General features: G+C 38.8%; 1 protein-coding gene across 1 annotated transcript in view; it reads left to right on the top strand.

Moving 5' to 3' along the window:
* The first annotated feature begins 1780 nt into the window (after positions 1 to 1780).
* The window catches only part of Tprg1 (tumor protein p63 regulated 1), a 101139-nt gene continuing 87554 nt past the window's right edge, over positions 1781 to 15365 (top strand). The window contains exons 1-2 of the mRNA XM_042669380.1: positions 1781 to 2005; positions 15140 to 15231. Coding sequence (XP_042525314.1) covers positions 1781 to 2005; positions 15140 to 15231 — 317 coding nt within the window. The remainder of the gene's footprint in view (positions 2006 to 15139; positions 15232 to 15365) is intronic.

Here is a 15365-nt window from a genome sequence, read left to right as displayed (position 1 = left end):
CTTTCTTTCTTTCTTCTTTTTCCCTTTCTTTCCTTCATTTCTTTCTTTCTTTTTCTTTCTTTCTTTCCTTCTTTCTTTCTTTCTTTCTTTCCTTCTTTCTTTCTTTCTTCTTTCTCTCCCTTTCTCTCTCTGATTTCTATCTCTGATCTCCCTCTCTACTCTGCCTTTTCTCCTGTCTCTCTCTTCCTGTTGTCTCTCTCTCTGTTCTCTGTCTTCCTCTTTCTTTCTTTCTCACCTTCTCTCTCCCTCCCTCTCTTCCTCCTCCCCTCTCTCTCTCTCTCTCTCTCTCTCACACACACACACTATTCTGCTGCTTCTGCTTTCTTTGTATTTTTATAGGCCAACCTCTGCCATTTGTATACCTACTATGTAAAAATTACCTGCAGATTCAAAGAAGCACTTCCTATTATGAGGCAGTATGGCATTATGGTGGCCAAGCTGGACTTAGAGCAGAGTCAACATTCCAGGTGTTTCCACAACTCTCCCAGTGTGCCCTGGATGGGGGTCCTCTGATTTCTATTCTCAGAAACATGGGGATACATAAACAAGCTGTCCAGGGTTGCTGGGAAGACCAGATCTGACAAAATAAAATGTCTACTATGCAAGACTCTACTTGCATCTGAGTTCCCCTAAACTGTGCTTTCTCTTACCTTCCTCCCCTTCAAGATGATAATGCCTGTATATACATTTGCCCAAGATAGTTCTATGTACAGGCATCCTCCTGGAATAACTTCAGATTGCATCCTTTCTATGTCACAGTACTCAGGCGTGCGTAATGCACTGTACGAGTATGCTATTGTTACTTCTTGAATCTTCAAGCCCAATTTCAAGAGAGAAAACCTGTTTGAGAAAGAAACTTTTTCTTCACTTCTGGTGTTTCACAAGAATTGGGAAATTGAATTAAAATCACCTTTATTTGTTTAAGAACAGGTGGAATTAATGTCACATGCCATGTCGACACTGGGCATAAAACCTTCCATTTAGCATTGGGAGCAGATTTTCTGTAAGAATGGCCTACATGTGTTTGAGTGTGCAGGCTTGGCTTAGACATGCCTTCCTCAAGACTGGCAAGTGCCTTCCATTTTCTTTTGCTTTGCTTTATTTTACAACTAAAAGTTACCTTAGATTTGAGTGTTAGTGGCTCACACCTATAATCCTAGCTTCTCAGGAGAGCAGGGAAGTCTGAGAGACTCTCATCTCTAATTAACCAGCAGAAAACCAGAAGTGATTGTATGGTTCAAATGATACAGTGCCAGGATTGGGTAGAAAATCTAAACAGCATGAATTTCTGAGTTCAAATCCTGTATGTGTGTGCACACACGTGTACACACACACACACACACACACACACACACACACACACACACAAATGTGCTGAGTTACAAGTGGTCTTGTGTCCTTTAGTTGCCCACAAAACAGACCTGAAGGTATGGTATTATTGCTATAAGCTTCTAGTCTTGTAAGTTTTTAAGCAAATCTAGAAGAGAAATCGTGGTAATTATTTCATGCTGTTCTTCCCTTCATTCTTCTGCTGTTCTCCAGGAATTAACAATGAGACAATGGTTCATTTTCTCTGTTTGCAGAGTCTTTGCTTCTCATCTGGCAAATGGTCATGGGTAGTAGGTGGGCATCGGTGTCAGTAACTCTCTTTGGATAATGTGTGACAGCTTGGAAATATGGTTTGTTCATCATATCCCATTTTGGCATAACCAAGGTACAGATGCCTTGTTTTTCCTTTTCTAATGAAAGGATTGTTTCTTATCCTTCTATAGGCTGGAAAATGTCAACAATTGGGAATTTCGAGGGATTTCAGCCTGTGTCTCTGAAACAAGACGATGATGATCAACCTTCTGAAGTGGATCACCTGTCTGTGAAGGAGGGGCATGTGGGAAAGGAAGATCCCAGGCCCAGGCAGATCTCAAGGCAGTCAAGTGTGACTAAATCAACACTCTACCCCAATCCTTACCACCAGCCCTATCTCTCACGGAAGTACTTCGTTACACGGGTAAAATTGATGATGCTCCTAAATACTTTGTAAAACTTAATAAAAAACCCACCTTATTATCCTTTAATATAATACATGTTTGGCAAGTTGTTAGACTTCTTACTAATTTCATTTAATAGACAAAATAGTTGTGATCTAAGTATTCTTATGTGCAATGGACTGATGGCTGACTTGAACTTCAAAGAAGCAAAGACTCTGCTTGTGATGGCTCAGACAGTATTAAGAGACATAGTCATTCTAGTCTCCCTGGATTTTGGTCTCAGTTCTGTGTTGATGCTAAATGTAGCCTCAAAGAATTAATGTTTTAAGCCATCAGTGGTGATGTCTGAGTCTAATCTCAGCCACACAGAAGGCACAAGTAGTAGAACCATGGTCCAGGCTGTCCCCTAGTAAAAAGCATGAGTTCTTATCTGGAAAATAAAAACATTTGATAGGGACATGATTTGATAAGAAGAGACTGTCTAGCAAATAGAAGGCTCTAGATTCAAACTCTCATATTGCCCCAAAGAGAACTTACTTTGGAAAAGAGCTTTTTTTTTGCTTTATGGATAGAGAATCTGTAACGTAGCAGTAGCTAGAATATAAAGCTGTGAAAGTGTTATTTGGAAAAATAACTGTAGGAAAGGGTTGCTAAGAACGGGCTGAATTTAAGGATTGATATTGGGATTTTGGTATTTCAATGTGGGAACATGCACTTCAAGAGCTCAGTCTGTAGCTACAGCCTGTAGCTGAATGTTCACATCTGTGCAGAATATGTAAAAAATGCTATCTTAAAGCCAGATGCAAGCGGCTCACACTTGTAACCCTAGCTACTCAGGAGGCTGAGATCTGAGGATTGCGGCTCTCAGCCAGCCAAGGTAGAAAAGTCCATGAGATTCTTATCCCCAATTAATTACCAAGAAGCTGAAAGCTGAGTTGTGGCTTAAGTGGAAAAGTGCTAACCTTGACACAAAAACTTAGAGACAATACCCAGGCCCTGAGTTCATGCCTCAGTACTGGTGTGCGTGAGTGCATGCACACACACACACACACACACACACATACACACACACACACTAAATGCTATATCTTTCTAGTATTTTAGTTGATAAAAGAATACTGCATGTGGGGCGCTGATGGCTCACGCCTGTAATCCTAGCTACTCAGGAGGCTGAGATCTGAGGGTAAAGGTTCAAAGCCAGCCTGGGCAGGAGAGACCGTGAGACTCTCCAATAAACTCCATGAGACTCTCCAATGAACCACCAGAAATCTCCAATAACCACCAGAAAACTGGAAGTGGCACTGTGGCTCAAGAGGTAGAGAGGTAGAGTGCTAGCCTTGAGCTGAAGAGCTGAGGGACAGCGCCCAGGCCCAGAGTTCAAGCCCTATGACCACAAAAAAAAAAAAGAAAAAAAGAGTGCTGCATAAGTTTCTTGTGTCTTTCTCTGTTGAAGTTTCTCTTCAACTTAATGGTTTTCTTTTTTTTTGTTCTGGTCATGGGCCTTGAACTCTGGGCCTGGGCGCTGTCCCTCAGCTCTTCAGCTCAAGGCTAGCACTCTACCACTTGAGCCATAGCGCCACTTCCAGCTTTTTTCTTTTTGCTTATGTGGTACTGAGGAATGGAACCCAGGGCCTCATGCATGCAAGGCAAGCACTGAGCCACCTTCCCAGCCCAACTTAATGGTTTTCTTTCCCAATTATTCAATGTTCTTGTCAACAAGAATATTGCAATCAAGGAGACAAATTTGAGGAGTGTGTGCTGTGACAAGTGACATCCAATTTTAATATGTACCTGGGTCATATCTTTGTTAAAAATTATATCAGCTAAATATATAAATAGAGTGAAGAATCTGTGACTATTTAAAACTTTAATGAATCCTGATTTTGTAGCCTGAAAAACACATTTAAGATAAAGTTTTAGCTAAACCAACTCTATGTGTACATGCATGCATGTGTATGTGTGTGTATGTGTGTGTGTGTGTGTGTGTGTGTGTGTGTGTGTGTGTGTGTGTAAGTGTTACATAGCCTCCCATTTGCAAGGTGCTTTGGTAGGTGCTAAAACTGTGTTTGCATGAGTGTTTTTTGCATATGTCAAGCTATGGTTTGCATTCCAAACTATATAAACTTCATCGGGTATGCAAAGTTGAGTTGTATGAGAGAGGTGTAAAGGAAATCAAAGCATCCTGCAGAATTTTATTATCTTTGATATGGATGATGCCAGGATGTGATGAGAAAGAATAATACAGTGATAGAGAATAAGAGACTTACCCTTGAGAGCAAGTAAAGTCATGAGAACTGGCTAAAAAGTCTTGTGAAATTGCTGTTCTTACATGTGGTGATGACCCAGAGGTTGGTCCTAAAAGGCTATGTAGTGAGAATAGGGAATTGTGAGTAAGAAAAAACCCTGCATGACAAAACTGAAATTCTTCATGAAAAAGGGTCATTCCTAAGGAGAAATTGGGGACCATGTCTATTTCCCACCAACTCTACCTATACTGACATGAGTGAGTTTTAGAAGTGGTACCTTTACCCTTGGTCCAGGGGTAACAAAATTGTATATACATTAGAGAAAATGAAACTCTAGAAAATACTTTGCACATTGTGTACTCAGACTTTAATGAAAGAAGACACAGGTTCAAGTACTGCCTCTTGCGATTAAGTAAACTCAGGTTGTAGCTGCTACAGTGCATAATAGCCTGCATTGATTTTCAGCATGGAAAAGAACTGGTGTTTCACTTCTGCCTTTTGAATCTTTTACACATGTCTCTTGTGGACAACTCTAACTTAAAAATATACAGGAAAAATAATTCTAGAAACTGTAGCTCTAACACAGCTGAACTGACACTTTCCAGAGCCACTACAGATGTTAATATATATTTACATGGTATTTCTTTAAATTTTTGTGGTCTGTAGCTTATATAACTCACATCCCTTTTTTATTTGGTCCTCTAATGCACTACTGTAAGGTAGGCAGGGGACAAAGTACCATCTTTGTCTTACAGTGAACATATTGAAGTTTCAAGAAACAAAGTCAGCTCTACAAGTCACATTCTATTACTAGATCAGCTTCATATAGATTCTGGAACTTCTGACTGTGAGTCCAATGCTTTTGCTAGCATGTAAATGAAAGTTTATGGCCTTTTTATGAGAATTATCAGTGAATAGCTTTAGTCAATGTGAAGAACCTCTTTTGTAGGCCTATTAAAAACTCTCTAGACCAAGAAACATAATATGAAGAATTCTTTTTGGCATATGAGTATAATGAATGCTCATTAACACATGGAAGAGTAATGAAAATACGACTTTAATAAAATACAGCAGTTGGAATTTACAATGATATATATTTTTTAAAATAAATAATAGAATGATCCAATTTTATGAAATCAGATCTGTTGGTGTAGTGGTATTTGGAAAGAGAGTATGTTATATATATACAGAGGGGATTTGAACTTAGAGAAGGGCTTAATATCACATTAATGAGCTTTGACCCACTGAAGAATGCAGTAAATGACAAACCTAGAACTAAAGTTCACTAGCTCTCAATAACATAGTTCCAAGATTTCATGCCATAGTTAGGAAAAAAAAAATGTACCCCACACCAAGCATGTAAAGGACCCAGGTTGCAATTTGAGAAACAGTGAGTGAAAAAATTTCTTGGCCAAACATTTCTTTAAAAGATTTTAAGATCATCAGGCAGGAAGTGGTTTATTGATGTAAAATTGAAAAAACATGATTAAGCAAAATAAATAATCCCATAATCTCATTGCTCAAAGTTAATAAAAATCCATTGACTATCCCCATGTTGTACAAGGAGGAATGTGTAAACTGTTCTTACCCATATCAACAATATGCTTTAATAACACCATTTTAACAACTCCATAATATCCCACCAGAGGGATAGGCTACAGTTTATTTAACCTTATTTAGATATTTAGACGGTTTCCTGTTTGCATAACTTAAAGTTGGAAAGAAAGCTGCTCTTCCTTGTCTTCGGTGGCGGGATGGCGCTCAAGTTCCTCAGGTGCTAAGAATGTTATAATAAGAAAATAGAGCAATTATATGTGTTTTGAGCTGGATTTGCAAACATGTTACCAATATGGAAATGCAAATTCATTTTTGACAAAAAGGCATTTTTAGCATCAGAATCTCAGGTACTATTAGGTCATAACATAAGCTAGTTTGGGCCCTGACAAGACTTGTGCTCTTTTCTTGTCAATCTGGGAGGTTACTTCTTCCATCTTCCAGCTTGTTATTTATTGACTATAACTGTGCTCCTCCAAATCAGTTTTGGCAAATTCTGCTCAGAGATAGAGGATTTTAAGTAATATTCTGTTCGTTACTGAAACACACAAGGTCAATTGGCTTTAGGACAGTGCCAAAACTGGAAGATAAGCCTAGGAAGATAAGCCAGGACTCCTGATGCTTTTCACCTCTATACTATCTCTGACCTTGGAAAATAAATTAGAGGACACATAAATTGAAGTTTAAACCAACTCCCATCAGTATGCCTGGATAACCTTTTCTTTTGGTTTCATGTGTCTGCTATTACTGCTTAGATATAGCTATAAAAAGGCCTAGTGCCTTCTCTGAACAAAAGTATCCCTCAAGGCTAATAACTTGAGGTATATTATGGTAATCATCTTAGTTGTGGAGACTGATCTTCAAAAGCAACTTCTTATGAAAGGAACAATACTTAATCCACATGGAGAAAGATATTTTTAAACTCCCTGTAGGACTCTATATTTGCAGATACCTTATCAGAAAGTTGAAAGCAATTCAGGATAGGGAATTATCTCTAAATTTATACTTGAGAATATAAATTACATACAAACTAATGGGACTAAAACTATTTGATCTTTTAATATTTAATTAATGGTTCCCCATGGCCTTTTTATAGCCTGTGTTCTATTGTGAGCAACGAGACTTTAATAAGCAGGTTCAGGACTTCCCATTGTGCAGTGAGATGTCATTGCTTCCATGACACTAATTTGGCTTTCATCATCTCTCCCTTTCCCTCTCTCTTGTTATAGGGATCCCTGTGACTTGTTCTCACATTGAGAACAAATATACCTAATCATTTTATTGTTATTGTATGTACGAATCTAGAAATTAGACATCTTACTGGGAAGAGGTTTCTCGATGCTCCTCATATTGAAATCCCCTGAAGATTGTAATATTATAATAAAAATGATTTGGGAGGGGAGCAAATCTATCATAATAATGTATTAAGATGCATTCTCTTCATTTTCTGGGAAAGATACATTTCCTTTGTCTTTACAAATCAATCTGACTTAGAGCTGATTTTCTTACCAATGTGTTCATTACAAAATGATCTTTAGCCATGATGGCACCCCTCCAGGGAAACCTGCATGTGTGCATTTCTCTGGACACATTATTTCTTTCTTGTTCCATGTCTTCCTCTTCTTCCTGTCTAGCTAAAGAACTTACTGTATGAAAGACACAAGCAAGGACCTGGGCATTATTTGAGTGATAACTGGTCTGGGCTAGCCAAGCTGGACTAGGTTTGCTTTTACCAACACTGTTACAGGCTAGTTTATGAGCCAATTCTGTTCATTATGTTATGTAACATGATGTATGCCTGTTAGTTAATGTTTTCCTATTTATTTTAGGCTGGAGTTTTAGATTCATTTGTTCAATTACACTAAGCATTTGACCCCAATTCTGCTCTAACAATTGTAGAGTGTTTTGTGACATCTCCCCAAAAACTCTTTTACATTTATTTTTATCTTATCCACCTAACAAAAATGAACAAACAAATGCACAGACTGCTGATATGATTACCATGGATCCGAAAGTCACAAAAAGGCTGAGATTTAAAGTATGACATTGAAGCCACAAATCAAAGTGTTTGTATACTTTTTTTTATCTTGTTGTGTTTAGTGTTAGACATCAAATGGTTGAAGTAACCTTACTATAATAATCATCAGTAATAAAATGGAAGAGAGGGAAATTATCTTTCGGAGTACATTTCCCTTCTGTGTTTTGTAAGGGCCTGACCGATGTTCTCACCGAGGGTGGCAAAAATAGTAAGAACATTGACAGATCTCCAGAAGCCATCAAATCACCTTCCCCTTCTACATCATATTGCTTTCCTGCTCATAGGAATCTACTCACTATTAGTAGTTTCTACAGATCCTTCTAAAGTTACTTGAGGCAGGAATATATTTTCTGTTCTCATTTGTATGCAGAAAATGGTCTATTTTCACTCTCCTTCCTGCTATTTTTTGCTTTTCCCTTGATAATATATTTTTAAATGTTTCAATATTCGTTTTTCTTTTTTTTGTGTTTTTTTTCTGTGTGTGTGTGTGTGTGTGTGTGTGTGTGTGTGTGCATGTGTATGTGTGCTGGTACTGGGGTTTGAACTCAACTGCTTTGCTTGTGGCCTGCTCTCTACCACTTAAGTCACAACTCTACTTCTTGCTTTCTTCTTTTTATTTTTTGTGACTTTCCTGCCCAGGTTAGCTTTGAATTATCTTTAGCTCTCAGCCTCAAGAGTAGCTAGGATTATAGGCATGAGCCACTAACATCTGATACCTTTTTATACATTCATCTTACTATGTTGTATGAATGTCCTTTATAATATATCTAACTTTTACTCTACAAGAAAAGTTAGGTAATTTTCCTACAACTTTCCTTACTCACAAACAAAGGGTATAAAGAATCCTTCATACGTAGGTTATTTTGCATATATGGAAGAATTACTCAACCATAACCTCACAGAGATGGGATATCTGGATCAAAACATAGATCATTTTTCATTCTGATAAATTTTGGAAATTACTTTCTATAGGGAAGATTGCAGGATTTAAAAAAATTACATTATTATATTCATCTTTACATAATTTTGGCAAGGTGCCTGGCATAAAAGGATTCAACAAAATGCTTATTTTAGGATTGTTTCATTATTCTCCAACTCTCTGTTTTTTTTTTTTCTGAAAAGTATTAGTTTCACCACTGAGTTATATTTATGAAGCCCAAATTATGTGAGAACAGAAAGAGGGGGAAATATCCATGTTGAGTCATCAACAAAAGTATTATTTTTTTTTAGCAGAGTTTGAACATTGGGTCTGGTGGAATTAGACTACAAGGAGAGCTGAGGTTGGGGGGATGGGAGAATTGCCCAGGGATCTTAGGATTTTCCTTCCAGGACAGTCCAACATTGCCTCCAAGGTCACTGGAAATGAGTAATGTGGACATAACCTTCTATGTCAGCAGCAGTTCAAGGCATAAACTTGATTGTGGTCTAGAAGTTGCTGATTTCATGACACATAGTGTTTCAGCTAGCCTGGAGGTGCCCACATGCTTTCTGACAATTCTTTTAACCAGAATCAGACCATGTTAGGAAGCTAGCATCATTTAGCCTACTCGTAAATATTCAACTCAACAAAAAATACGTTAAAATGACAGAATCAAAATTTGGGGATTGTAAGCTCTATGCTTCTATTTTCTTAAGAAAGTTTGGATCATCTGCTTGATTGACAAAGTTGTTTGTATCTACTCTGTCATCTCACAGGTAAGACAACAGAGGGCCACAAAATTCAAATCACTGGATAGAGTCACAGAATTAACAAATGACAGACCTGGATACAAACCCAGGCCAATCGCTTCTGCTTAGGCATTGTCTCATCTATGCCTAGGGGCTTGGGCTCTGTGGAGTGAACAGACAGCTGGTGTGGGCAGTACAGTAAGGGAAGCATTGTACCCTTTACCAGTACTTCATTTGAACCAGTTATACTCCTCTTCTTTTCTTTTACCTATGTGCCAATACTGGTGCTTGAACGCTGAGTCTGAGCACCATCGCTTAGTTTTTTGGTCAAGGCTGGTGCTCTACCACTTGCACCACAACTCCACTTGCAGTTTTTTGGTGGTCAGTTGCAGATAAGAGTCTCACAGACTTCCTGTCCCAGGCTGGCTTTGAATCTCAATCCTCAGTTCTCCGTCTTCACATGTGTAAGCCAGTGGTGTCTAACTTCATTTTTACATGATTAAATGCCCACGCCAGACTTATTAATAAATGAACATTGTTTCGATAATGTTTCAAAGCCTTTATTAATTTAATTTATTTATTTTATGCTGGTCCTGAGGCTTGACCTCTAGGCCTGGGTGCTGGCTCTGAGCCCCTTTTGCTCAAGGCTAGCATTCTACCACTTGAGCCACAGTGCCCCTTTTGGCTTTTTCTGTGATTTAATTGGAGATAAGAGTGTCACAGACTTTCTTACCTGGCTGGCTTTCAGACTGATTCTCAGATCTAAGATCCCTGAGTAGTTAGAAGGTGTGAGCTTCCATTGCCTGGCAAAATGCATTGTGTGTGTGTGTGTGTGTGTGTGTGTGTGTGTGTGTGTGTGTGTGTGTGTGTGTGTGTGTGTGTGTGTGTGTGTGTGTATGCTGGTCCTAGGGCTTGAATTCAAGTCTTAGGTGCTGTCCCAGAGCTTTTGTGCTCAAGGCTAGCTCTTTACCATTTGAACCATAGCTCCACTTCTTCAAGCCTTTTATTATAGGTTGAAAAACAAAGGAAATTCATATAACCTTCTTTCTCTAGAAGGAAGAGATATTTAATTAGGTCCTAGAAGGCATTATAACGCCCAAGTTCTCTTTTGTTAGCAAAGGGTAGTCACTAGTTAGATTAATCCTTTTGTAAGAGAATCATCACTCAGGGAAGATTAGGAATGGTAGCTTTTATAGAAATTAAAGTCCTATTATTAAAAGAATTCACATAAGATACTGCATCTTATGTGTCATTCATGAAACCTAGTGTTGGGAGTAAAGGCAGAAGTGGTGTGTTAGGTATCTAAAATTGAAAAGTCTGGGTTTCTTATTTCTGTCACTTGTTAACTAAGCAAACTGTAAATTACTCCCAATACTGGGAAATGACATCATTGCTACAGTGTTTCTAAAATGGTCAAGACTTGGTAAATCCTGGTCTATCTGTCAAGCTTGGCTGGACATAAGGATAACCTAGCATACTTTAAATATTTTTAATATACTTATGAAAGGGCCTGTCTTACTGAGTTTCCAAAACAATTAATCAAGTATGCTGATGTTCAAATTTTTTTTTTTAAATTTAATTTAATTTTATTTGTGAACATACTGTACAGAGGAGTTACAGTTACATGGGCAGGATAATGCGTACATTTCTTACCAAGCATTGCAGCCTCCTCTTTTGTTTACCCTTCACATCCCTTCCCAGCCTCCCCCCTCCCCCCCTAATCCCAATTGATGTTCAAATTTTTATATGCTCCCTGGTGATGCTTTTGTACAGCCAAGGATTGAAAATAATGTCCCATAGTGCAGTGCTGTGAAGCATAGACTTCAAACCAACAAACAACATCACCTGGGAACTTCTTAGAAATGCCAATTATATCTAGTGGCTCACACCAGTAATCCTAGCTATTCACCAGCAGGCTGAGATCAATCCTAGCTACTCATCAGGAGGCTGAGCATCAACGCCAGCCTGGGCAGGAACATCTGTGAGACTCTAATCTCTAATTTTCCACAAAAAAGCTGAAAATGGAGGTGTGGTTCAAGTGGTAGAGCACTAACTTTGAGCAAAAAAAGCTCAGGGACAGCGCCCAAGCTCCTGAGCTCAAGCCCAGGACTAGCACAAAGAAAGAAAAAGAAAAGAAAAAGAAATGCAAAGTCTCAGGTCTCAAACCATACTGATTGAATAATAAGAAACTCTCATGATGGTTCTATAAATCTGTGTTGAACACACTTCTAGGTAATTCTGATGTGAACTGAACTGTAAGAATCTCTAAGCTAGTGAATGTACAAACTTATTTGAACAAGTGTCAGTCCGTGTTTAAGCTAGAACTAGGCTTGTAAACACTTGGGGAAGAATAAAGAAAGTGATGCTAGACGATTGGAAGTGTTTGTCATCAAGAATCAGCTAAACTTCGTGATCCCAGGAAGAAGGCTTTTTGTGTCTTATTAACATGTATTCTTAGAGGAGAGAAAAGCTGTGATTTTAAAATGTGTAGTTGGGCATGCTGGGGCAAGTTGACTTGTTTCTCTGATTCACTGTATAAAGGTGGAAAGCAGGCAATGGCAAACAGGTGATAATGGCCAAAGTGGAAAGATAGGGAATGTTTGCCAGGATAAAAGTGATTCTAGTAGCTATGGGAAATAGGAAAGGATTCCATCTTTACTCTCCATCCAGAATCCACTCAGGCTAACTCTGACTAGGACCTAAAGGATTTTTTTTTTGCGTGTGTGTGTGTGTGTGTGTGTGTGTGTGTGTGTGTCCCTCGCTGGCTCACCAAAGCTGAAATTGAGTTTTAGACCCTTGTCCAGAGTCCCAATTTAGGTCTGGCAAATCAGCCCATATACAAATGAAGAGACACTGTGCATTGAGGGGCATCTGGGTTGATTTCATATTTTGGCTATGGTCAACAATACTGCAGTGAACATGGTTGTGGTGGTTGCTTTAGTATGGCCTTGTTTGTGTTCCATTGGAGAAATGCTTAGGAACGGAATTGCTGGGTCATAGGAAAGCTCTATGTTTAGACTTTTGAGGAACCTCCATACTGCTTTTCAGAATGGTTAAACAAGTTTACATTTCTAACAACAATGTAATAGTGTTCCCTTGTGATACACACACTCACACACACACACACACACACACACACACACACACAATGGAATTCTACTCTTCCATCAGAAAGAATGGTATTGTAACATTCATAAGGAAATGAAAAATCTTAGAAAAAAATTATATTAAGCAAAGCAAGCCAGACCCAAAGAAATGTAAGTTGCATTGCTTCCCTCATTTGTCATAACTAGAATGCGCCTATAAATCTACAAGTAAGCACACTTGATGGTAAAGGACAAAAAAAATACAATTGCACATTATAAATTATACAGGACTCTAGATATTCCCACAGAGGGACCAAAGAAGGATATTCTTAGGAGAGAATCACAAAGGCACAATTGCTATGTGCATATTATCACATGTAATTATATTTATTGAACTGAACTCCAAGAAATAGAAACAAGGGGCTGTTTTTCCCTTTGTTTCTGGTCTTCTGTATTTATTGTCTTGTTTGTAAGTTTGCTTGAGGGAGGCCAAGGGGAAAGAATAGAAATGGTGGGACAAATGGTGAACAACTGCAGCAGGGACACTCACTCAGACACTATGTTGGAAATGAAATATACAATTTGGGAAGGGAGTAAAAAACTAGGAGAAAACAAGGGAAGGGGTAACACTGTTCAAGACGAAATGTACTCATTACCTTGCTCATGTAATTGTAACCCCTCTGTATGGTACTTTCACAATTAAAAAAAATGTACTCATTATCTGACTTATGTGACTGTAGCCCCTCTGTGCATCACCATACAATAACAATAAAAAGACAAAAATCCCTCCAAATTAATATATGTAAATAAAAAAACTTCAGAAATGCTTGGTACACGAAAAAAATAAATAAACCCAAACATTTTCTGAAAGCGCGCAAGAAAGAGAGAGAGAGAGAGAGAGAAAGAGAGAGACAGAGAGACAGAGAGACATTGTGAAGGGCAGAGGGAAGTTATTACAGGCAGTTATAATACAAGACAAGACAAGGCAGCACTTCAGTACATCTTCAGCTATTGCTATCTTAAGGGATATAGACATTAGATTCAGGTTAAGTACAGAGAGATGGGGGCAGGGAGTAGAAAAATTATGCATAGTTAAGAGTCCCAAGTTAAAGGTATGGCCTGGCTGACCATTAGCTTAGTCTTTGCCTCAGGAGGAATTCTGGAGAGGTTGTTAATACTTTATTACTGTAACAAAACAGGAAAAAAGGTGGTCTTCTGGTTTTCTTTGGCTTCTTGCTTTAAGATGATAAGAGGAAGACATTGCTTGTTTGATGGGCAGTTTGCCTTCCATACAACCATGATGCTAGTCGAAATGAACTCCAAGATTTGGAAACAAGAGGTTTAGCAATCTTTTTCCCTTTCCCTCACCCTCTCTCTTTCTCTCTTTCCCTCTCATTTGCTTACTGTTACCCTATCCCTCCCCTCTTCGCTCTCTTCTTATCTCTCTCCCTCTTCCTCTCCCTCTTCCTCTTCCTCTCTCTCTCTACCCGCCTCCCCTCTCCCCCACACACCACTTTCCATCTTTCTCTCCGCAGTACTGAGTATTGAACTCAGATCCTCCTCCCACTTGCTTTGCAAGCATTCCACCACTTGAGTTATGCCCCTAGTTCTTTTCCTTGTAGTTTCTTTTTCAGATAGGTTTGAACACTTATACCCAGGTTAACCTGGTAAAAAGCAAGTAGGAGGAGGACCTGAGTTCAATCCTCAGTATTGTTGAGAGAAAGATGGAAAGGGGTAGGAGAGGGAGAAGGAGAGAGAGAAGGGGAGAGAGAGGGAGAGGGTAACAGTAAGTGAGACTGCAAAAGCAATACAAGAGGGTGAGGGAGAGGAACAGAATTGCAAAACCTCCTGCTTCCATATCTTGGAGTTTATTTCTGTTAGCATCATGGGGTTTTTGTTTGTTTGCTTGCTTTTTGTTTTTGCTTTAAAGGTTCTGTGTGAAGTTATTTCATTTTATTCCCCTTCATTCCCCCCCACTCTTTGGTTTATTCCCTGTTGTCACTGTCTTTAATTTTGATGCCCTGTGTCATATATATGCTTATCTGGCTTGGGGAAGGGAAGGGGAATAACAAAATGATGACACAAAGGGCAAAGGGTGAACCAATGCAACAGAGCGATACAAGACACCGTGTTGGAAATGAACTTTACAACTTGGGGGAAGGGGAATCAGGGGAGAAGGAAAGTGGGAGAAAATGAGGGAAGGGACAACAATGTTCAACAAGAAATGTACTCATTACCTCACCTATGTAACTGTAACTCCTCTGTGCTTCACCCTTACAAGAAAAATAAAAAATGCTGCTAAATGCTTTGAACTTCCTGTTACAAATTCCAAAAATGGCTGCCTTCGTTTCTAGGAGAAAATAGGAGTAAGACTTCAGAATACACAATATGTATTTGTGTGTTCTACCTAAGGAAAGCACTTAGGAAAAACCAGAGCTCCAGCAGAAAACTTTTATCTTTCCTGCTTAGTTATCTAGCTGGAGGAGTTGCTACTGAATATTCTAAGTAATCATAAACACAAGGGGTGCTATCTTCTCTAAACTAAGTATTTTCTTCTTTCAGCCAGGCACCATTGAGACTGCCATGGAAGACCTGAAGGGTCATATAGCTGAGGCATCTGGAGAGAACATTCAAGGTTTCTGGCTCTTGACAGAGTGAGTAGTTATAGCCAAATGCCAGGAAATTAAAACATGGCATTTTGTTCTATATCACCTTCACAGAGTGCTACACAAACATGGGGATATGTTTGGGCTAGCATCACAATTCTTTGAGCATGATTTAATATCAA

Source organism: Dipodomys spectabilis, unplaced genomic scaffold (genome assembly GCF_019054845.1).
Source record: "Dipodomys spectabilis isolate Male_0828 unplaced genomic scaffold, ASM1905484v1 ptg000017l, whole genome shotgun sequence".
Lineage (NCBI taxonomy): Eukaryota > Metazoa > Chordata > Mammalia > Rodentia > Heteromyidae > Dipodomys > Dipodomys spectabilis.
Note: the sequence above shows the minus strand (reverse complement) of the source record. Positions and strands in the feature narration are given on the sequence as shown.